The sequence below is a fragment of the Salvia splendens genome, chromosome 10 (assembly GCF_004379255.2).
Source record: "Salvia splendens isolate huo1 chromosome 10, SspV2, whole genome shotgun sequence".
Taxonomy (NCBI): Eukaryota; Viridiplantae; Streptophyta; class Magnoliopsida; order Lamiales; family Lamiaceae; genus Salvia; species Salvia splendens.
The window spans coordinates 28,786,713-28,810,436 of NC_056041.1; the positions used below are offsets into that span (position 1 = coordinate 28,786,713).

General features: G+C 39.8%; 3 protein-coding genes and 1 long non-coding RNA gene across 7 annotated transcripts; 3 read left to right on the forward strand and 1 right to left on the reverse strand.

The window, feature by feature from the left end:
- The first annotated feature begins 1,398 nt into the window (after positions 1-1,398).
- Positions 1,399-4,137, forward strand: LOC121752043 (protein DETOXIFICATION 24-like). 2 transcript variants are annotated; one of them, XM_042146923.1, is made up of 8 exons: positions 1,400-2,201; positions 2,289-2,830; positions 2,915-3,001; positions 3,074-3,130; positions 3,206-3,444; positions 3,507-3,625; positions 3,781-3,867; positions 3,964-4,137. In XM_042146923.1, the coding sequence occupies exons 1-8, from the start codon at positions 1,950-1,952 to the stop codon at positions 4,039-4,041; spliced, it is 1,461 nt and encodes a 486-aa protein (XP_042002857.1). In that variant the 5' UTR covers positions 1,400-1,949; the 3' UTR covers positions 4,042-4,137. The 2 variants fall into 2 exon arrangements, with proteins under 2 accessions (XP_042002856.1, XP_042002857.1); XM_042146922.1 differs by having other exon boundaries at positions 1,399-2,201; positions 2,915-3,130.
- Positions 4,138-4,348: 211 nt separating this feature from the next.
- On the forward strand, positions 4,349-6,896 carry LOC121752045 (protein DETOXIFICATION 24-like). Of its 3 annotated transcripts, XM_042146926.1 has the most exons (7): positions 4,349-4,753; positions 4,858-5,399; positions 5,469-5,555; positions 5,628-5,684; positions 5,769-6,007; positions 6,086-6,291; positions 6,735-6,896. In XM_042146926.1, exons 1-7 carry the CDS (start codon positions 4,511-4,513, stop codon positions 6,777-6,779), a joined length of 1,419 nt encoding a protein of 472 aa, XP_042002860.1. In that variant the 5' UTR covers positions 4,349-4,510; the 3' UTR covers positions 6,780-6,896. The 3 variants fall into 3 exon arrangements, with proteins under 3 accessions (XP_042002860.1, XP_042002858.1, XP_042002859.1); XM_042146924.1 differs by having other exon boundaries at positions 5,769-6,291; XM_042146925.1 differs by lacking the exon at positions 6,735-6,896 and having other exon boundaries at positions 6,086-6,471.
- Positions 6,897-15,020: 8,124 nt separating this feature from the next.
- LOC121752871 lies at positions 15,021-15,548 on the forward strand. Its single transcript, XM_042147962.1, has one exon. The coding sequence runs from the start codon at positions 15,021-15,023 to the stop codon at positions 15,546-15,548; it is 528 nt and encodes a 175-aa protein (XP_042003896.1).
- Positions 15,549-20,943: 5,395 nt separating this feature from the next.
- Positions 20,944-21,754, reverse strand: LOC121751334. Its single transcript, XR_006040056.1, has 2 exons — positions 21,503-21,754; positions 20,944-21,436 (listed from the first exon to the last, which is right to left on the reverse strand). It is a non-coding gene; the product is annotated as an uncharacterized LOC121751334 (long non-coding RNA).
- Between the last annotated feature and the right edge of the window lie 1,970 nt (positions 21,755-23,724).

The following is a 23,724-nucleotide window of genomic DNA, read 5'->3' on the forward strand; positions in this document are numbered from 1 at the left end:
AGCTCCAAATCCCATCTCACTCAACTCTTCAAACAAACCAAGAGGATGTTGAGAATGGATCCCGATGTTGAACGAGACAACTCAGCTTCCATTATTAGTGTTTTTTATTGTATTATGATTTTCAATTTTTTCTTCATTGTAGATATTTTTTAAAAATTAATTAAGTATGTTTTGCTCTTGGCTTCAATTTATTTGTATTTTGATTTTACTTTAATTGATAAACACAAAAATAAAAATAATTAAAAATAGTTGTGAGTTGGAAAATGGGATGTATGGATTTACATGGCACTATGCATATGTTTGGGCTGAAGACTAAAATACTGACATGACAGGAAAAAAATAAAGATGGACGAATTTATAGGACGGATTATGTCTTTTGTCACAAAGATGGACGAATTTATAGGACGGAATTATGTTTCACTATTCTGATCAATGCTCTTATACTTCAACGGACGACGTATATAGGTTTTAGTATATTCTGTGAGTCATCATGTAACTATACGAAAAAAATATATTAAAACGACGTATACTACATGCTCAACCAGTCTGCCTCTGATATTTATATATGGAACATTTATTTTGTTTAGAAACTAAAATCAACTAAACTAGGCGTAAATTAATAACAACTTTATCCCTTTAATTTCACGGCGCGTGGACACGAGAAATGCAACTTGTAGATATTCAAATTGTTTACGTCTACTATTATTTGAAAGGGAAATATACAAATGGCGCAGCCTTTTTGGAGTATTAAATTATATTCTTCCTTGAAAGATAGTCATTAAAAGCTGTTTGTGGACAAATGCTGTGTGAATGTCGTCAAACTACGTCTTTCCAATAATATAAAGTTGCATAATACTTTTATTGGATTTCTCAATCAATTATTGCAGTATGGTACACAACAAAAATACATAAAAAAAAAACAAGTTCCCATATCCTATTTTGTGATAATTCCATTGTTTTCTAATTTTATTTCCGTTTAGAAAGATTATGGGTGACAATATGAGTGTTACAACATATCTAATTGATGAACAATATGAGTGTTCTGTCTCACTTAAATCCATTACTCCCTCCGTCCCAAAAGAATATATACTTTGGGTTCAACACGAATTTTAATGCAAAATTGGGAAAGTAAGAGAGATGCAGAGATAAAAAGTAATTAAAGTATTGTTAGTGGAGAATATGTCCCACCTCATTAGAGTGAAAAGAGTTTTCCAAATTAGAAAATGCATATTATTGTGAGACGGACTAAAAAGAAAATAGTGCATATTCTTGTGGGACGAAGAAGTATTAATTAACGTGAAAATCCCCTTAATACCAAGTTTGATTGCATTGATATCCATGATTCTATATAACCTTTATAGTATTTGGTTTCATAATAGTAAAATCAACATAAACTAGAAACTCCCCATCACCTAACACAAAGCTACCTTTCCAATATTAGTATTTATTGTTCAACAAATCTAGGAGGCTATTCCATGTGTACCCATCACATTAAAAAACATCAAGGTTATGTTATTACTTTATGAAGAATTGTGACAATAACGAGTTGGAATGACTAAATTTTCTTGTGTGTGTCCCAAAATTTTGGGGTGCTAATTTCTATAGTGGGTAAATGGAAGAAATATTGATGCTTGAATTAAACAGTTTGCGTCGATTGAGAATGAGTTGTTGGAGTCGTCTTCATCTGATTGCAGTAGTCATTCAATTTTGCTTTTCCTTTCTTTAAATTATCATCATACAAAACCAATCACATTAGCCTTGTTCATGATGGGATTTCCTTCCTTTGTTGCTGAAACCACTCATTTCCGATATTGTTCTAACTTTAGCAAGGCCCCATCTAGTGTGGAAAATGCCATAAAGTTAGAATAAAATACTTGGATAGCAAGCACTTTTCGTATTGCCTTTGAGGTGGGTGATTTTGCATTCCTTTTGTATTGCGGAAGCAAGCCATGGATGAAGATAACAACATTGAAGAGAGGCTGCTGAGTTTCAAAGAAGAAGAAGGTAGCAATTTGAAGCGCAGAATCTGTAGTGAATCGAAGAAAATATGGAGGATTGCAACTCCCGGTGTGATCTCAAGAGTGAGTTCATTTGGAACCATAGTGGTAACGCAGTCATTCGTTGGGCACATAAGCGCGGTGGATCTTGCTGGCTACGCACTCGTTCAAACCCTCAGCGTCCGCTTTGTGAATGGAATACTGGTAACTAAACTAACATATACTTACTTGCGTAGATGCGGGAATGGATAATTAATAGTAGTAATAAGTTTTGTTGAATTATATTGGCAGATTGGGATGTCGAGCGCAACAGAGACTCTATGTGGGCAGGCATACGGGGCGAAGCAGTATCACATGATGGGAATCTATCTCCAGAGATCATGGATCATTGATCTCATCACACTCCTCATCCTGCTTCCTGTCTTCCTCTTCGCCACTCAAATCTTCAACCTCCTCGGCCAGGATGGAGCCATCGCCAAATCTGCTGGATACATCTCTCTCTGGTTCATCCCGTTCGTCATCAGCCTCATCTTCAGCCTCACCGTGCAGATGTACCTGCAGGCGCAGCAGAAGAATCTCATCATCGCCTGGCTCTCGGCTCTGCAGTTTGCCCTCCACCTTCTCTGTTCCTGGCTCTTTGTCTTTGTTCTTGAGCTTGGACTGCCTGGCGCGATGGCTGCCCTCTGCATATCTTCGTGGTTTCTGGTTGTCGGGGAGTTCGTCTACATCTTTGGCGGGTGGTGCCCCGAGACGTGGAAGGGCTTCTCCATTGCTGCAGCCAAGGACTTGTGGCCGGTTTTCAAGCTCTCTGTATCATCCGGTGCCATGATCTGGTATTTATGATCATTGCCTTATATTTTGTTATTTCATGTCTTCGTCTTCTTATTGAAGCGTTGCACATTGTCTTGCACTTGCAGCCTTGAACTTTGGTACTACGCCATTCTGGTGTTGCTGGCTGGCTACACCACAGATGCTCAAGTCTCCATCTCTGCCTTCTCCATTTGGTATCCAATGTCTCTCTACACACATTTAAACATTGTAGCTGTGAGTAAAATAGTGGGAGTTTCCATTTTCAGCCTCAACATCAATGCTTGGATTGTGATGATCATCCTCGGCATCATGGGCGCTGCATGGTATGAAACTTTTCTTGCAAAAAGAAATTGAAAATCCCATCACCATCACTGACTGTTGTTGCATCGCAAAAACAGCGTTCGTGTTGCAAACGAGCTTGGCAGTGGAAATGCGGAAGCGGTGAGATTCTCAATCAAAGTGATAATGGCCATCTCACTCACAATGGGGATTGTGTTCTGGATCCTCTGCTTGGCTTTTGGGAAGAGCATCGGATACTTGTTCACCAACGAGGAGGAAGTGGCGGAGACAATCTCAGGCCTCTCGATCCTGCTAGCATTCACAGTGTTGCTTGGCAGCATCTTCCCGGTGCTCTCGGGTACGTTGGCCTTGAAAAAAGTTGCTCTTGTGTAGAATCAAATCTCATGTCCATTATGACAGGTGTGGCTGTGGGATCAGGGCTACAAAGCAAGGTGGCAGTGATCAACCTGATCTGCTTCTATGGGATTGGGTTACCTGTTGGAATTGTTCTTGGATATTGGTTTAATCTTGGTGTTCAGGTAAGTTTAGTTAAATCAGCATTTAGTCCATGGAAATATGAATTAGTCCTTGTTTAAATCTGTTAAAACTCTTGTCCCACATCGACTTGGTGATGATCTTGACTCCATTTCTAATAAAATCAACAATTTGTAAATTGTATTGGTGGACATGACAGGGCATATGGGTTGGGCTGACTGGAGGAGTTCTGACTCAGACATGTTCATTGAGCACCTTGATATGGAGAACAAACTGGGATGAAGAGGTGAAACACTACCTTTTTTTTTTTTTTTTTATCAATCTTTCATGTTTTTATTTGAGTACAATATAGGAGTAGATTATAATATTTGGATTGTGGCAGGTATCCAAAACATCAGCACGTCTCAAGAAATGGTATTTGGAATCACCGTCGGATAATGATAAGAACATTGAATGCTAAGTTATAATGCAGCAACAATATGTATGTATCTTGGTTTCAACTAATTTCAAGCATTTGAATAATGTAATTGACACACCCCACTAGCTTATTTTTGTATGTCGGTGGTCCATTACATTAAAGGATTGCATACAATTTAAAGAAAAGAATAACATTAATTATTGCCCAGTAGTCAGTATTTAATACGGGTGAATGTTAGCATCAACTGGTGTAGTGGTTAGGACATTGGACTCTGAATCCAGTAACCCGGTTTTGTTTAGATAACCACATCCTACTATATTATTATACTATCTAATTAGATAGTAGTAGTATTTTGATATTTCGTGTTTGCGTACTGCATTGAACGAAAATTCAACTACACTGAGCTTTCACATGGAGCCGCCCTCTCCAATAAATTTTCAACTGCTATTATTATTATTATTATATAAATAAAAGAGCAGCAGAGGGGAAAGAGATCGAGTTTACAGCAAGCATGGACAATGACAGCATTGTAGAGAGGCTTTTGGATGGAAAAGAAGCTGTTGATTTGAAAGCAAGAATATGTGAAGAATCGAAGAAAATATGGAGGATTGCCACGCCAAGCGTGATCGCAAGAGTGAGCTCTTTCGGCACCATCGTCGTCACGCAATCTTTTATCGGCCACATCAACGCCGTCGATCTTGCCGGCTACGCTCTCGTCCAAACTCTTAGCGTCCGTTTCGTCAACGGCATACTGGTATCTTTTTTCATTTCAAATGTTAGTTAATATGGACTAAATGGACTCTCTCTTTTGGGCTGACTGTATCATGAATTATGTGTTATTACTTTGGTTGTAAACAGATTGGGATGTCGAGTGCAACGGAGACTCTGTGTGGGCAGGCATTCGGGGCGAAGCAGTATGAGATGATGGGAATCTACCTGCAGCGCTCATGGCTCATTGATCTCATCACACTCACTCTCTTGCTCCCTGTTTTCGTCTTTGGGGCGCAGATCTTCAAGCTCGTTGGGCAAGAGAAAGGGATAGCGGAATCTGCTGGCTACATCTCTCTCTGCTTCATTCCATACGTATACGCACTCATTTTCAATTTGACCATACAGATGTACTTGCAAGCGCAGCAGAAGAACATGATTGTTGCCTGGCTATCGGGTATGCAGTTTGTGATCCACGCTGCGTTTTCTTATCTTTTTGTGTATGTTTTGGATTTTGGATTGGGTGGCGCTATGGCTGCGCTATGCATATCTTCTTGGTTTCTTGTTTTGGGGGAATTTGTGTACATTTTCGGAGGTTGGTGTCCGGAGACATGGAGAGGTTTTAGTATGGCAGCCTTCAAGGATATATGGCCAGTTGTGAAGCTCTCACTATCATCTGGTGTAATGATATGGTAAAACTCATATAAATTTCTCTTATTGTTTCTCTCTTGTCATGATATGCCCTCCCTCCTCTGTTGCAGTCTGGAGCTGTGGTACTACGCAATTCTGGTGTTGCTGGCTGGATACATGGCAAATGCACAAGTTGCAATAAATGCATTTTCCATTAGGTATGTACTCATTCATAGTAGTAAGTTTTTGATCATTTACTGAGTAGTAAGTAGTGTTTTATTTAATTGCAGCCTCAATATAGTTTCTTGGATGTTGATGTTCATCATGGGCATTATGGGTGCTGCATGGTACAAGATTTAATCCTTCCTCTCCTCTCCTCTCCTCTCCTCTCTTCTTTGTGATATATATGACTAAAAAAGTGTTTCCCTCAGTGTTCGGGTTGGAAATGAACTGGGGAGAGGGGACGCGGGAGCGGTGAGATTCTCAATCAAAGTGCTAATGGGCACCTCTACTTCAATAGGCCTCTTGTTTTGGATCATCTGCTTCCTATTCAGCACCAACATTACATATCTCTTCACCGATGATGAGGCAGTCATCCACACAGTCTCTCGGCTCTCACTTCTTCTAGCATTTTCGGCCTTGTTTGCTAGCATTTACCCGGTCCTCTCTGGTAAGTTTTCACTCCCAAATACAGATTTTGTTGTGAATGTTGAGATCCCATTTTGTGTGTGTTTGTGTTGTCTGCTAGGTGTGGCTATCGGATCGGGTCTGCAAACGAAGGTGGCGGTCATAAATTTGGTTTGTTTCTATGGAATTGGACTGCCGGTAGGAGTTGTGCTTGGATACGTGCTCCATCTTCAAGTAGAGGGGATATGGTTAGGGCTTGCCTTTGGGGTTCTAACTGAGACTTGTGCAATGATCTTCTTGGTTTGGAAAACAGATTGGGAGAAACAGGTCATTAATAATACCAACAAATTCTTTATTCCATCACGGGGATATTAATTACTATTGAGGCGTTTTTATTCTGCCGTTATTTTGCAAAAATGATACTAATAAATAGTTAGAGTAGATAGAAAGTAAAGTAAGAGATAATGTAGATATGAATTCTTCTATATTATTCTCTCTCTTATTTTACTTACTCTCATCGTCTCGTTCAAGATGTCCACCTTTCCTTTTTAATTTGTCCCATTCAAGATGTCCACTTTCTATATTTGGAATTAAATCCCTTTCTCCTCTCTCCTCATTATTCAATCAATTTTTTCACTGGTCATCTTGAGTGGGACGGAGGGAGTATCATCTTCGCAAAACTACGGCCGAAAGGGAATGCCTTACATAAAATGGGACCGAGAAAGTTCTAATGTTTCTTCATCATTTTTTTTTCTCTTTTCCTTGAACAGGTGTTGAAGACTTCAGCGCGGCTAAAGAGATGGAACTTGGAATAATTTGATTATGAAAATCATGCGTTTTCAGTTGTAACTTGGAATGTTTCATGATATGATAATTGTGTAAAATCTTGATTTCCCATATTAGCAAATACCGTGTACTGGTTTACATGATAATGTTTCATGGTGTGCATGAATATTCATTGGCTTGATTGCCACTAAATACATCAACATTACCTCAATTCTCGTTTGTCACGTAAACGTAAACTTTGAATAAATCAACTCACTCAAACTACAAATGAGTAAAATAATATGGCGATTTGATTTTCATTTCAAATTAAAATATGTGCATCTGAACAATCAAAATCACACCAAACCTAAATATTAATTTTGGTATAGATTTTCAGATCGTATTATGCTTATTTTTCTTCAAAATTCAGTTCCATTCTGATTGGTTTTTAATATAAATCAGAAAATCCAAACCACAAATAAATTAAGACTAACATTAGATTAGGATATCTATTGGTTGATATAATGCAGGTGGATTATATTTTAAATTTATATAATTATTAAATAAAATTAAAGGTATTAACATCAATTCTCTATTATTAAAATTATCCCAAAACATTAAATTTACGTAACTTTCTGGATTTAAATTATTTTTTCACAAAAAAATATATCAAATTAAAAGTAATTTTATAAGGATTCTAACGAGATCTCAATTGCATATGTTCCGACGACGTTTGGATGATAAAATTTGATGATTTTATTTCAGTTTTCGTATATGTTGATAAACAGATTTTTTTATCAACAATTACATCAAAAATTTCAATATAATGCATGTAAAATCTCAATAAAACTGTGTTGATATTTTCGTGTACTTGTGTTGAAATATTCATGTCATTGTGCTGATATTTGTAATACACTATGTTGATATAAAAAAATACGAAAATTATGATATAATAACATAATGACAATCTTACCATTTTGTTGATATTTTGTCTACTATTTATTGAAATTCGTAAGATTTAATCTCATCCACTCATTTTAAAATCTATGGGTGGAGATTTGGTCTTAATTTTGGATTATGATGTTACAAGCAATATAAGAAGACCCATATACAATATACATATAGTTATATTTTTAATAAAAAAATTTATATAATATTTAATTTAAATATATGTAATCAGGGTCATGTTAAAATGCATATAATATCTAATCCACAACTAAGACCAATCCTACACCATTAGATCTTAAAATTAGTGGATGAGATTAAAGCTCACAGATTTCAATAAATAGTACATAAAATTTCAACAAAAGGGTAAAATAGTCAATCTGTTATAACATAATAATTTTCACAAATTTTTTTTATATAAACATAGTGTATCACAAATATCAACACAGTGACATGAGAATCTCAACACAAGTACTAGAAAATATCAACACAGTTTTATTGATATTGTACATTTATTATATTGAGATTGTATAGTGCATTTATTGATATACAAATATAAAATGAGTTAAGTACTATTTTGGTCCTAATCATATGGTCGATTTACGATTTCGATCCAGAATATTCACCTTTTGAAAACCGAATCCAAAACATACAAAAACGCTGCCGTTTACGTCCTTTTTTGACTGTTCCGTCAATTCCTGACGGTCAACCGTGAATTAGCCCAATTTTAACCTGATTAGACTTAAAAAGATTTTTTTCTCTCTAGGATTTTCAATTTCTATCATGCAGAAATCGTCGATTCCTTGAGTTCTACCTGTCGAAATTTTCCCGTTTGTTGCGTTAGATTCCTCGTGTCGAGTTCTTCGTGTCTACCATTTTTTATTTTTGTTTTGCCTGTTTTCTCTCGTTCTTGCGTCGTGTTTTTGCTTCTGGTGCAGTCACCGCGTCGTGCATTGTTCGGGCTACCGGACGTTCTTCTTCCGGTGGGGGGACGCCATGTTGTGTAGGCAAGGCCTTGCTGGGTTGGGTGGTGGGTGGCTTCTGGCTGGAGGGCGCCTGTGGTGGTAGTTAAAGGCGGCGGCGCTCATTAGGGTTTTTTTCTTTTTTGGTTTTGCATTTTTTTCAGTCCGCCAGTCGCCGGCGTTGGTTTGTCCGACCAGTGCTCGGAGTCCTATTGTCGGGGTTGAACCTCTATGGTGGTTCTGGTTAGGAGTTGGTCGGACTTTGGGGGCGTTGAAGTGTTGGCAGATAGGGGTTCCAGCGGTCAGCTCTAAGAAACTAGGGTTCCGCTATGGCGGCTCCTCCAGCTGGTGGAGATGAACGGGGCGGGGGATTGCCGGTGAAGGAAGATAGAATTCTGGTGCTGAATTGTGGAGATGCCGACGTCGTCGTGGCTGGCGTCTCCTGCAACGTGGGAGGGGCGGATGCCCGTGGTTTTGATGTCTTATCGTCGGCGAACTTGACCGATGACCCAAAGGCTGGGCCAATGGAGATACGGGGGGAGGATGGAGACGACGTTGTGGTGGATCCATGTATTACTCCGTATGATTTGGACATCGTCGGAAACGCGAAGTTGGCCACACATAATCTTGATCATGAAACACACGTGTCTTATGACTTGGAAGAGTCACGTGTGCTACAAATACAAGAGAGACAGATTGCGAGCCAAATTGAGATCAGCCGTACCATATCTACTGTGGTGGGACCAGTTACAACTGACAGACATTTGGGCACGTGGGAGAAGATTGAGCTAATCCTAGCATCCATTCCAAGGGCTAAACACGCACTCATACCCAGGCCGGGCTCGAAACTTAAGGTATGCAATTTTCATAAAATCCATACCCAAGAAGGCCTAAATATTAATCAGCTTTCCAGCTAAGCTTCACTCAAACCCCAGAAACACATACTCAAACCCAATACTACTCAGGTTTTATTACCCTCTTCCAAACCGTTACCTACAAAAGAACTCACGACCAAGCCTAGTTCCTTCCGCTCCTCTCGACCATCCAAAAGTACCAGCACTCTTAAACCCTCCCCTCATAACCGAACACCCAACCAGGAAGACACCCTTCCCACACCCTCCCCGGAATGGATGGCGATGATGGATCGCTCCATCATACAGGAACCTAGCCAAGAAGGCTATTCCCGTACCGTGCAGGGATCAGGGAAAGATAAGACAAACCCTTGGGTGAAGACAAATAAGACCATGGCGGACATGCTTAAGGATGGGCAGCCAAAGTCATCGAATGTACCATACATTTTGGATCCCAATAAAGTGAAACAGATGGGCACGACATCCCAAGAAGACGGTATTCCTTGTCTGCATTTACCTGATATTGATAATAATGAGCTTGCAGATCATATGGGACTCGCCTTGATTGGAAAGTTCTCACACTCCATCCCAGGCCCCCACTTGATTCGCAAGGCCCTCTCAAACTTCAAACTGAAAGGTACGCTAAATTGGAATTTTATTAATGCAAAGCATATCCTCATCACCCTATCTGAGATTGATGATTATGTGAAAATTTTATGTGGAGCTAGTAACAATAATACTTGGTTTATTGAACATCATCCAATGAGAATGTTTAAATGGACTGCTGATTTCGACCTATATTTTGAGACTCCCATCGCTATTGTTTGGTGTAATCTGCATGCATTACCTATATATCTATTTGAAGAATCTAGGCTTTTTTCCATTGGTAAATTGTTTGGTGAACCCATACAGATTGATCATAACACTATCACACGTGCACGACTGTCATATGCACGCATTTGCATTGAAATAGATATCTCCAAACCTGTGCCAGAAAAATACATACTCTGACTTGGGGGAAAGGATGTGACAATGCAGGTGAGGTGGGATAAGATCCCACACTACTGTTCATCCTGCAAGCATGTGGGGCATTTAGAGGATCATTGCTACGCTTTTGGAAAGAATCCGGCCCCACCCAAGAAAGACTTCTCCAGACTGGCACAACAGTATCCGAATGAGAGGAGAGGGGAACAAGGGGGACAGAGACGGGGAAAACAACCAGTCGTGCAGACAGAGGCAGAATCAGGCTAGAACCGTGTAGGTAAGAATGGCAATGTTATGAGGGATTCAACGGTGCAGGGACATAATAAGGGAGGTCAGGCAGCCAGGTATGAATACAGAGTGGTGGCGAACCGAAACGACAACCATAGTAGCAGTCTTCAGACTCGAGAGCCTCATTTTGTCCCGAACTCGAGCACGATTGTCCAACAACCTTTCGGACAGGGCAAGAAACAGATGAAAAAGAGAAGTCCGGAAAGCAGAGCCAGATAAGAGAGAAAAGAAGGCTGAGGCGGTTAGAGGAGGTTGAGGGTCGAGCCATGTCAGATACCGAGGGCTTGGAGTTTGAGACGGACGACGATGGGGAATTGCAGAACAGACCGAGATCACTCTCACCCACCTTTAGAGGGAGCCGTTTGCCGGGTATTGAGAATCACATGGGACTAGGGGTCCATAGTACCAAGTTTGATATTTTGGAGGATGAGGAGCTTGAGACAGAGGCGTCCATGGCCTTGGTTCTGCATGACGGGACCGTAGATGCTCATATTATTCACGAGGCTAGAAGGGCAAAAGGATTACAGATTGGGGGTGCTAGAAATGGGAGCTCACCGATGGAGATTGCTAGTGATGGGGATCGTCGACCTGTGATTGAAGCAGCGATGAAGAAAGCGAGGGTTTCTACCTCGCTCAAAAACTGATTTGTTCTCCATGACGAGCCAATTCCTAGTGTGGAACGCTCAGGGTGTGGCGAATGCCCACACTAAGAGACATCTGAGATATCTGATTCGAGAACACAAGATTTTGTTTGTGGCAGTGATTGAACCACAAAGGACACCACCAGGTTTAGGGAGGAACTTTCAGGGCCTTTGATTTGCGGGATCCAATGAAAGTGGTCATATTTGGATTCTTGCCCATGAGGATTGGACAGTGGAAGTGGTTGATGATTTGAGACAGGCCTTAAACGTTAAGATCTCTGCCGCAGTCTTCCCTTTCCCGATCTACATCACCATAGTATATGGGCGACACACGAGAGAGACGAGACATGCACTTTGGGAGAAGTTGGGAGACATCTCGCTGGCTATGGAGGGGAGGCCGTGGCTTGTGGGAGGAGATTTCAACATGTTCCTGACCAATGAAGATAGACAGGGGAGTGACACGGACAGGCACAAAGACATGATGGATTTTCCTGATGCTATTGCCGAGTGCCAGCTGATTGACTCAGGTTTCGATCGACCGATCTTCACGTGGCCCAGGGGGGCTTTGGGAGAGGTTGGACCGCATTTTGATTGGAGAGCATTGGACATCGGTGTTTGCTACGACGAGAGTGACACACTTGCCGAGATTTAGCTCTGATCATGCGGCACTTTTGGTGCGATGGCAATTCTCTGTCCAGACCACAAGACCGGCGTTCAGATTTCAGAATATGTAGGTGAGACATGAGACTTTTAGGGGCGAGATTGCCAGAGTCTGGGAGGAGAGACATGTTATAATGGCATGATGAACCTCCAACTCAAGCTCATCAGGACCAAGAAGCTCCTAAAGGTTTGGAACAGAGAAGTGTTTGGCGATATCATGCAGAACCTAAAGGATGCAGAGCAGGCAGTGCTTGAGGCACAGATTTTATATGACAGTGACCCGACACCAGTACATAGAGCTGAATTCAGTTGAGTGTCTGCAGAGCTCATCATCACAGCGAAGATGGAGGAAGAATTTTGGAGGCAAAAGGCGGCGATTAGATGGGCTGCTGATGGCGAAAGAAACTCCTAATTCTTTCATGGCTGGGTCAAACAGAAGAGAGTTAAGTCGAGGATACACACGGTCGAGTTTGGGGGGCAGGCACTGACAGAGGAGACAGAGATCAGGGAGTCAGCGGGAACCTTCTTTCAGCAGCTTCTGACATCGGACATTGGTGACCTTGCAGAGTCTGACTTACCTCTCATCCATACACTTCCAGATTCAGTTGACCAGGAGGTCCTGTGTGCGCCACCGCAAGAGAAGGAGGTTAGGGATGCAGTTTTTGGGATCAGTGGGGATAGTGTGTCCGGGCCGGACGGGTTCACTTTGTTGTTTTTTCAGCACTGCTGGGACACTGTGGGGAGAGATGTGATTGCAGTGGTGGCAAACTTCTTCAGTGGGGCGTTTATGCCCCGAAGCTTCACGGCAACCATGATCGTCCTCATTCCGAAGAAGCCTAACCCGGTCACGTGGGGGATTATAGACCGATCAGCCTCTGCAATGTTACGAACAAGATCATCACAAAGATCATTGCACCGAATCAGAGTGGGTTCATCAAGGGCCGTCTGCTTAGTGACAATGCTCTTCTGGGCCAAGAGTTGATACATGACCTGGGAAGGAGCTTTCGAGTAGAGGGAGATCGCCCAATCTGGCACTCAAGCCGGATATGGCAAAGGCGTATGATAGAGTCCAGTGGCCGTTTTTGCTCAAGGTCTTAGAAACGATGGGATTCTCAACAGCCTGGGTGAGTATGATTAGTAGATGCATCTCTTCATGCTGGTTCTCGGTACTGGTGAACGGGGTTCCGGCGGGTTTCTTTCAGTCCTCAAGGGGGCTAAGACAAGGGGATGGATCCCTTATCGCCCTCCTTCTTTGTGTTAGCGGTTGATTACCTTTCAAGATGTCTGGATAGGCTGATCAAGGGGAATAGAGAGATGATATACAGATGCCGGAAAAAGGCCCCCATTATCACTCATCTCTCATACGCGGATGATATAATCATATTCTCGAGGGCACATAGAGAGGCAGTGGAAAGGTTGGTTGGATGCCTGGATCACTACATTGCTGTGTCTGGGCAGAAGGTGAATAATGGGAAGACACATTTCTTTTTGGCGACTGAGCACATGGAGTTTGCTAGCATTGTTGAGGAAGTTGGAGGCTTTCAGAGAGGGGTGATACCTTTCACATACCTTGGGGTCCCGATCTTCAGAGGAGCAAGGAAGGCAGATCATCTTTTGCCCCTCAAGCAGAAGCTCATGGACTTAATCCACAGTTGGTCTCATCGACACCTTGCTTTTGGGGGTCGGCTTGCTTTGATTAAGAGCACCCTTGCCGCTATCCCGCTTCACATCTTACAGGTCATGAACCCTCTGCTTGGCTTTCTGGACGAGTTGGAGCAGATTCTGGCTAGATTTTTTTGGGGTACAGTTGGAGAAAAGAGGAAGCTACACTGGATTTATTGGAGACAGATTTGCTTGCCTTTTGATGAGGGTGGCTTGGGTATTCGCCGCTTCAGGGAAGTGGCAGTGGCTTTTGGGTTCAAGCTGTGGTGGAGACTGCTAGCTCAGGATTCTCTTTGGGCCAAGTTCATGACCCAGAAGTACAGTATCCTTCCTTGTCATTTGCATACATCTCCTTGTGGGTTGCATGATAGTCCTACTTGGCGTCGTTTGCGTCGTATTTGGTCATACATGCATGAGTATATTCGTTGGTCCTTGGGTGAGGGGAAGATTAGCTTCTGGGATGATGTATGGATGGGGGCTAGCCCCATCCGGAGTCTGTGCGTCTCGGGAAATGATCCTCCTCAATCTCAGGCCGTTGCATCTTATTGGCATGATTATGCATGGGATGAGGACATGCTGCTTAGTTTATCTTTCAGGTTTGGCATACCTCCAGATGTGATAGACCAGATCAGAGCCACGCCGATCGAGTTGGGGGCGAAGGATGTGAGGCGGTGGAGTCTGACTAGACATGGCGAGTTCTCTGTGACCTCAGCCTGGGAAAGCATCCGGACTAGATTGTTGAAGAGGGATATTTTCGGGCTTATCTGGAACCAAGGGTTGACCCCTACCATCTCGGTGTTCATTTGGAGGTTGTTATTTGGTAGGTTGCCGGTGGATGAGAAGCTGCAGAGGAGGGGGATTGAGTTAGCGTCTAGATGTCAGTGTTGTCGGTCTCCTTCAATTGAGTCTCTTAGTCATGTCTTTTTCTTGAGTAAGTCGGCTTTTTCTGCATGGGAATATTTCGATGCCTAGTTTCCTTCCTCGCACACACCGATTCACACGAGCACCGATATTGCACTTAGACTAGGTCACTGGCGGAGGTCCTCTTTCCAGAGGGCTCCCGCCTTACATATTAGTTTTCTTGTACCCTGTTTGATTGCTTGGTTTCTTTGGACGGAGAGGAACGGCTGCAAGCATGGCGGTCGTCCTTTTCGTCACTCTCATGTTATTTGGCAGGTCACTCACCACCTGCACGTGCTTGTCTTGGCCGGCAAGATCACCCCGATCCACTGGAGGGGATGTTCGCCGTCAGTTGATTTCATGCCTTCCTCCCCAGACAGCATGTTCTGCGGTCACTCATGGTCCTATGGCATCCCCCTGATGCCCCTTGGGTGAAGCTAAACACTGACAGTGCCTTCTGTACATCGACAATGGATGCGGGGGAGGGAGGATTGGTTCGAGGCTCTGATGGAGGACTTCTGCGTGCCTTCTGTGCTCCGATAGCCGCATCATCGAGCTTTGAGGCGGAGCTGTTGGCTCTGATTCGGGGGTTCGAGATGACTATGGAGCTTTCGACACACATCTGGATTGAGCTTGACTCAGCGGCTTTGGTTACCTTGTTGTCATCTGAACAGCTTGGCGCTGCGGAGTTCAGACATCACATGGCTTTGATCCGGAGTATGACTTCTCAGCGGCATGTTCGGTTCTCTCACATCTACAGAGAAGGGAACCGAGCTGCTGATTTTCTTGCAGGTAGGGGGATTCAGACTCCTGCCCTTACTTACTATGATCCAATCTCTGCGCCTCGGTTTCTGAAGGCGCTGGTTAGGATGGACCAGCTGGGATATCCTAACTTCCGTTTCCAACGTAGAGATGTGGGTGGTTGATCCAGCTTCTTTGGTGGCTGGTTTTGATAATTTTTCGTTTCTCCCTCGTATATATATTGTCAGTTCTTTTCCACTTGATAGTATGGAGGATCTCGACCTGTGGGACCTCTATTTGGCTTCTTCGTGTTCTTGTTTAGATCCTAGTCACTTTTGGGATAAGATCATGTTGGTAGAACATTTTATTTTGATATTATTTACGGGTTGGAGGTCTGCCTAAACCTCCCGCCCACAAAGGACGTTTTTTATTTAAAAAAAATGATTAGACTTAATATGAGATTATTAGTATGTTATTATTAAGCTAATTATTTTGCTAAATAACTCAATTTTTTATATTTTAATTTTAAAAAATCTTCCAACTTCACTTAAAATATCACTTAAGTTTTCATTTGAGGAACAATGAAACGTCAAACTCTCTCTTCTCTCTCGTCACTCTCCTAAGAAACCCTAGTTCCGATTCCGACCAAGAACCAACCCGATTCCGACCGATTATTGTTGGTTGCCATGAGTTGGAAGTTGTCGTACCCAAACTTCTATTCCAACGACAGTCTCGTCGACGTGAAACTCGCATATGCGAGGAAGAGAAAGTCCACACGTACACCTGAAAATGAAGCCGAAGAAGGTCCGTCGGCTACTGGTAGTTCTGAAAAGAACGATTATTCGGGGTTTCTGGGTTCTTCTGTGTCAGGGTTTCTGGGTTTTTTGGATGTAATTCGACACTGACTATGGTTAAATGTTCAGGAACAATTCGAAGTAGAAAATGAATATTAAGAACAACTTTGTCTTGTATTTTTTTGTCCATCTATTGGCTCAATTTGATGCCAGTTTATTGACATAGATTATTGTCTCATTGTCGACGAAGAAGCAATCACATCATTGTTAACTTGTCACAACTACGCAGAATTTATCAAACCAACAACCACTAAACAAAATTTTTGGTTGTGAGTTCGCATTGGGTGTGGTTAAATATCCAGGACCAATTGGTAGTAGATAATGAATACCAAGGACTACTTTGTGTTGTAATTAGGGGTGTCGAAACGGGCACCCGCGGGTACCCGCACCCGATTTTAGCTGAAAAGTTAGTCCCGATACCCGTCCCGCATTTAGTCGGGTATTACCCGATACCCGAGTCGGGTATCCCGCACCCGACACCGTGGGTACCCGACCCGAAACATTTTTTTTTTGAAATCTTCTTTTTTAAAATATTATTTGTATATTTTAGATGCTTTTTTAAAAATACTACTTGATGAATGTAATAGTCTCACTTGAAACTTTTTATTATTATTTAATTTTGTTGAGAATTGAGATCAAGCCATGTAAAATATTAAAAAATTACATCATGAAGAGCAAGTATTAAAATAAAAAATAAAAAATTATAAAATATCAATATATATATATATATATATATCGGGTATTTTCAGGACTATCGGGATTACCCGATCGGGTATCGGGATACCCGATACCCGCAAAACCCAAAATTATTATACCCGACCCCGCCCGTTTCCCGATTCCGTCGGGTAACGGGTCGGGTTCGGGATTACCCGTTACCCTCTACCCGTTTCGACACCCCTAGTTGTAATTTGTTGTCCATTTGTAGCCTCAATTTGATTTCTGCCTCATTGTCGAAGAAGAAGCATTCACTTACTTGGTAACTTGTCACAATAATGCCTAATGTATCAAACCAACATAAATTTTTTCAAATTCAAAATTCAAATTAGAATAAAAAAAATTAGGGTTTTCAAACACTCAATCAAATTACATGAACATACAAACAAGTGTTACAACAACAACAACAAAACGAAGACCAAATCTCAGAACATTCACTAATTTCTGAATTTTGTCCTTAATTTCTGATAAATTCAATGCTAAACCCTCAAAATCGGAACCACCCAAGGAGGTTGACGAAGAACAAGGACGTGCTTCGACTTCATGAATTGGCTCGCACTACTTGAAGAAACTGCATTCCTCCATCTCACATACAAAGTAAAGCTTCCCCATGACGGTTTGCCTTGGCCGATGACAATACGGTGCGTCGTCGTCTTCTTATAATAGCAGAAAGTCTAGGTAAATCGAAGGTCTCTGAAGTCACGACCGCCGCTACTGTCGACGGAGTCCGGGCTGCAAGTCGAACGCTCCATGCCCGAAGGTGTTTGGTTGTTGCAGAGATGGAAAAAAAATTAAGGTTCTTGCTGTGGGGGAAGAAGAGGGGGAGAAATAAAGATGAAGTGTTGAAGGGAGAAATCGATCATTTTATATTACTCAATTTCAGTATTTTATTTAACAATTGCATGTAAGAGGAAAAAGATCTACTGCATAACAAATGTGAGCGTCTGTGAGCGACTAATCCCACCTAAGCTATTTTCCATAATTTTAGATATTTGTTAACAAACCCACAATTATCTTTCGTTTATTTCCATGTCATCAATATCATTTATTTTCTTTTTTTTTTATTTTTTTTTCTTTATTTACTTTTCGTATCCTTTCTTGCATGTGTTTCCCTAGGTTTTTATTATAATTTTCATATATGCTTGTTTGAGGTTAATTTTTTTAGCCTTTGTTCATATATGCTCGGAAATGCTTTTATAATTTACATATTTCTTTGTTCTACTTTGTTTATATCATTATGCTTGATTCACTTTTTTAAATAGCAGTAGTATGTAATAATTTACTTCTTCGCATTTTAATAGTCTCTTGATTAAATCTATGCTTTTAATTTTACCAATTAAAAACCTTTGCTTTATCACAAAATTCTCATTTTTTTTAATTGTTTTATACAATTATCATCAAAAGTAGAGAGTAATAAAAAAGGGTACTATTTTATTTAATTATCAGAAACTAACAATGAAATAGTGTAATATAGGCGAGGAGAGAGAAAGTTAATAAGAAGTATTGATGTTATAGTAGAAAAGCTTATTTACAAGAACAAAGATAAGAAAGAGAGGCAGAAATCCAAAAAGAAAAGATAAAAAAAAAAAGAAATTTAATGATGTTGATAGGCTTTCTTTAACCAAAAAATCTAAAATTAAGGGAATAAGCCTATATGGGATTATTAGTCGCTCACATACACGCTAGTAATTGTTATGCAACCGATATTTTCTCTTGCATATAATATCTAATAATTTTTTTAAAAAAATCAAAATCAGCTAATCGGATCAAAATTGGGCTAATTGACGATTGACCGTCAGAAATTGATGGAACCGTAAAAAAAGGACGTAAATGATAGCGTTTTCGTATGTTTTGGATTCGATTTTTAATAAGTGAAGGTTCTGGACCAAAATCATAAATCGGTTATATGTTTAGGACCAAAATAATATTTTACTCATATAAAATAACCTTTATCAATATATAAGAAAATTGAAATATAAAAAATATAAAATTTCTTCATCCGATCATCGTCGGAACATATGCAATTGAGATCTCGTTGGAATCCTTATGAAATTACCTTTAATTTGATATATTTTTTACAAAAAAATAATTTAAATCGAGAGAGTTACGTTAATTTAAAATTTTAAAATGATTTTGAGGAGAGAGAATTTGGTTAATTTTAACTACCATATATATGAATTGACATTAATATCCTTTAAATTTATTTATAATTTTGTTAATTTAAAATATAATTTACATGACATTATTTCAACCATTAGATCTCATTATTTCAACCACTAGATCTCCTAATTTGAAATTTAATCTTAATTTGTGATTGTTAATTAGTTAGCACTGATCATAATCCTATGGAACCAAATATAATTATTTTATTTTGTACTTTAGAATGATCAAATTATTTTGGAATTTTTCGAGTATCGTAATTTTTTCAGTTCACTTCAAATTTAGTCAAATTTCATATAATATCATTCAATTTTCTAACTATGTGTCACAAATAACTCTCTCGCACAACAAATGTTCAGTTTTAGTTTTAATCCGTTCCAATAAAGATATCACACTCTCATAATGAACACGCACGATAATCCGACACGAATCCGCACGAAGTTAACTTGACACGAACACGCACGTTTAGGATTTGGATCCTTATAGGGTCGACTCAATAAGAACCCGAAAATTTTGGGTTGGGTTGGGTTATCCGTTAAGAAAAAAAAAATATTTTGATTATTTTTATTAATTAAAATAATATATTAAACTTTAATTTTAATTATTGTGATTAATTAAAAAAATATTATACTTTAATTTTATTAGTAAAAATATGATTATTACTATTATTAATTATTTTTCATAATAAAAAAATATTACTCCATACTTATATTTTTATTAAAAAATAATTATTTTAATTATTTTAACTTTATTATTTAGATTTAATTTTAATATACTTTAAATTATACTTTACTTTTAATATCTTGTAATATCAAATTTTAATTATATAATATCATGTTTCGGTCGTTATCGTGTAGCGTCAAGCTATATTTGGATGACACAGAATCCGCACGAATCCGACACGAATCTATTGGGTTGGGACCCGATAAGAACATGATGATTTCAGGTTGGGTTGGGTTGGGTTTGGTCGATATTGGGTTGACCCGATAGTGACCCAATCTGCACGATTTGCCAGCCCTACTCTCATTTAGAAAATATTAATTATCATTAATATATTTAACTACTACTTCTGTCCATTACACGTGACACATTTTTTTGGGCACAGATTTTTAGATAGTGATGTTTAGTGGTTTAATAAAGAGAGAGTAGAGTACGAGTGAGAAACATGTAGAGAGAAAAAGTTGGAGATAAAGATAAAGTAAGAGAGTGACATAATGTTGTTTTATTGCCATAAAAGGAAATGTATCATTTATAGAGGACGATCCAAAAAGAAATACGACTCACTTATATTGAAATGGGTGGAATATTTTTTACTCTACTTTCATTGATATTCAATTACATTTTCTCTCTCTAAATTAATGCATTTGAGTAATATTCCTTAATGCATTTGAGTAGTATTCCTTTTTTATTTATATATACAACTCATACCTACCAGCCAACAAGTGTGAAATCCTAATCGGGAGTGAGGATGAAGTGGAATTGAAGTTATATGTAAATTATAATGGTCCCTAAAACTTAAAACTTATTTTAGAGTAAAAATTTACTCCCTCTGTCACATTAAAAATAAAATGTTTTTTTTGGGTTGTACTATTAAAAATGAAACTGTTTCTAAAAATGGAAACAAACTCTATCTACTTTTCCCTCGTTCCTACTTTACCTCTCTTCATTAACTCATAAAATAACACTACGAAAATCAAATATTTCATATTTGATGGTACGGAGGGAGTATTTAAAATTCCCACAATTATTTCAATTATAAGCCCCAATTATTTTTAGAAGCAGGCCCATGAGTGGCCCACAATTAAAGCAAACCCACCTTATTCATCCAACTTAAAAGAAGTGAGCCCAAACAAAACTATTAGGAAGGCCCAATTAAAGTAAAAAAGGAGTCCATCAAAATATACTCCTCACTTCACATCACCCAAAGTGTGAACAGCCCCAATCGTCGCCTCCTCAACCTTACGCCACGTCTCTCCTCCGCCGTCGCCTACATCCCCTTCACCGTCACACCGAGGATCCCCAAATGGAAAAACGCCCTAGCATCTCGTCGCCTTCCCCAAGTCACCACCGCCGCCCGTCATAACCGTCACGACCGATATTGAAGGAAATCTGCCCTAGATTTCCGCCGTCTCTTCTCGGATCTCACCGCCAGATCGACGCCGGTCACCAACACCGCGGCTCTCCTTACTCCGTCCCGCCGTTGCTGCCACTGTTCAGCCGAGCCGCCTTCGCGGTTAGACGCCGTTGCTCCGTCGGAGGCCGTGCAGAGCCCTCGCCGTCCTCCACTTCGCCGCTGCCGGTTTTGTGAAAGGATTGGAAAAGAAATGTCCTCCTAGATCAAGGTCCTGCCATGAGAGTTCTTTTGAACTTAGTTCACAGTTGAGAGTTTTGAAAGTTGAATGTGAGATTACCTATGAGTTGGATCGGAAAACGTTACTTGCCGTGATTTTGCTGCGATATGAATTGGAAACCAAACTCCTTTGCTCTCTGCCACTCTCTCGGCTCTCTCTACTCAATTGGTTTTTGCTTGAAATTACACATGGTGAGTGATGAGAATGGAGGATTATGAGGGGATTTGGGTAGTAACTGGGATTAATTTCCAATAATGGGAATTAAGGGGTAATTCGTAGCTGCTGTTGCATGTATCACAGACTAAACTACATGATGAGCTCCAATTGATAACTACCTCCATGATTTGATGCGACTTACACTAGAGTGAAATACACAAACTCTTCAATTGATCACTACCTCCATGATTTGATGCGACTTACACTAAAGTGAAATACACAAATCGACTAAACGAATGAATAGGAACTGCATTGATGATAGCTGAAGCCTGAAACTGAATATGACACAAATGGAACCTCAAATGTAATTGGAAACAAAAGATACAACGATAAGATGAACACGATACATTCAACGGAGAATTGCCGAACTCTCACGATGACCACATCTCTAAGAGAATCCTTAGCGCAGGCGGGCCGGACCGCACTTGGGTCCCTGCCCGCGTCCTGCGCGTTGGAGGAGGCGAAGTCGCGTGACTCAGTGGCGTCTCAGGGTCACGCCCAATATTTTTTTAGGGATATTGACACCTAATATCATGAAACTTTCAAAAGGTTAGGTTTTTCCCAAGAACTTTGAAATTGACAAATAATATCACGAATTTTACCATGAGTTTGTTATTTCCTACCAATAAAAAAATTATGGCTATATTAATGGATTGAAGAACAAATTTGAAGGTTGTACTTCAAGAAAAACTATTCTCAAAAATTGAAAAATTTGAAGCTCTCGAAGTTGTCGAGAAATTACGAAAAAAATTCGTATCATGATATTGTTTTCAGGAATATTTTCATTGGTCGGAAATTGGTGGGAAATAACAAACTCGAGGTAAAGTTCGTGATATTATTTGCCAATTTCAAAGTTCGTGGGAAAAAATCCAACTTTTTAAAAGTTCCATGATATTAGGTGTCAATATCTTTTTTTTAATCGATTTTTTCTAGTTGTTGCACATACATACCTTCATATTTGCTATATTTTCGAGTTGAGGAGATGAGTAGTTGATGGAAATGGAAGTAGAGAAACAAAATGAAAAAGAGAGGGGAAGGAGATGATGACTGTGCGGGAAGAGAAGAGAGGAAGAAGAGAAATGAGAAGTTTTAAAACATGAGAGAATTTGGTGACGAGGGGCCCACATAATTAGAACCCAAATCTAATGTTCAATGTACAAGAAATAGTCATGTTTTGACAATTTTCAAGTTCAGAATTAATTAATTTTTATTCTTTCCTTTATGAGTAGACTAAAAAGCCCTCATAGCTTTTGCATAATCCGTGAAATTTTTGGGCGAGAGATTAAATTATGACCTAGTTATTCGATTTTTTGAAGAAATTTATAGGAGAAAAAAGTACTAACTTGGATGTGAAATGGTAAGATATTAGTAAGAAAATATTTAATAAATAAAACATAAACATAACAAAGTAAATAAATACATTATAAGAGCAAAAAAGAGTTCTTTCTATTTTTGTTCCAGGCTAGTAATAAAATTCCATTTTAATGAAAGAGTGTAGTTGTCTTCCGACTTAGGGAGTGACGCATAACCGTTATGTGTCTTTATTAATGAAACGCACAACCCTTATGCGTCTTTGGATAATGGCGCACAACCATTATGCGTCGATAAAGACGCATAACCATTATGCGTCTTAGTGTAATGACGCATAACCCTTATGCGTCTTTCAGTCAGGTTTAACAGCCCACGGAAGGCAGAAGCAGCGCACAGAATTTCCTCTCTCGGGTGTAGGCGATTTCCGGCGATTTCTCCATAAGATCCAGTAATTGTTCTTCAATTTAGGTACATTCATCGTTATTCATGTTTATTTTGCTTTCATTTGTTAGTTTTACCCAATTTATTAAATTAGGGTTTGTAGGAAAAATGTCCATAATTGTTGTTTTTTGAAATGTTTTTTATGCAGAAATCATGCAAGTATTTGTGAGTTTGTATTGGGGTGGTAGAGTAGTTCAACTACCACATATGGGTATTGGTTATGAACCACCTCGTGCGAGGAGCTCCATCATATTAAATTCATGTGTTTCTTATTCTAAATTGGTAGCAATGATCTGTGATGCGATGAGAATAGA

Coding starts and splice junctions, on each gene's coding strand:
- LOC121752871 (XM_042147962.1), top strand. CDS start 15,021: ATGGTCCTATGGCATCCCCCTGATGCCCCTTGGGTGAAGCTAAACACT.
- LOC121752045 (XM_042146924.1), top strand. CDS start 4,511: ATGGACAATGACAGCATTGTAGAGAGGCTTTTGGATGGAAAAGAAGCT. Junction 4,754..4,857: donor GTTTCGTCAACGGCATACTG/GTATCTTTTTTC, acceptor GGTTGTAAACAG/ATTGGGATGTCGAGTGCAAC. Junction 5,685..5,768: donor GGCATTATGGGTGCTGCATG/GTACAAGATTTA, acceptor TGTTTCCCTCAG/TGTTCGGGTTGGAAATGAAC.
- LOC121752043 (XM_042146922.1), top strand. CDS start 1,950: ATGGATGAAGATAACAACATTGAAGAGAGGCTGCTGAGTTTCAAAGAA. Junction 2,202..2,288: donor GCTTTGTGAATGGAATACTG/GTAACTAAACTA, acceptor TTATATTGGCAG/ATTGGGATGTCGAGCGCAAC. Junction 3,868..3,963: donor GAACAAACTGGGATGAAGAG/GTGAAACACTAC, acceptor GGATTGTGGCAG/GTATCCAAAACATCAGCACG.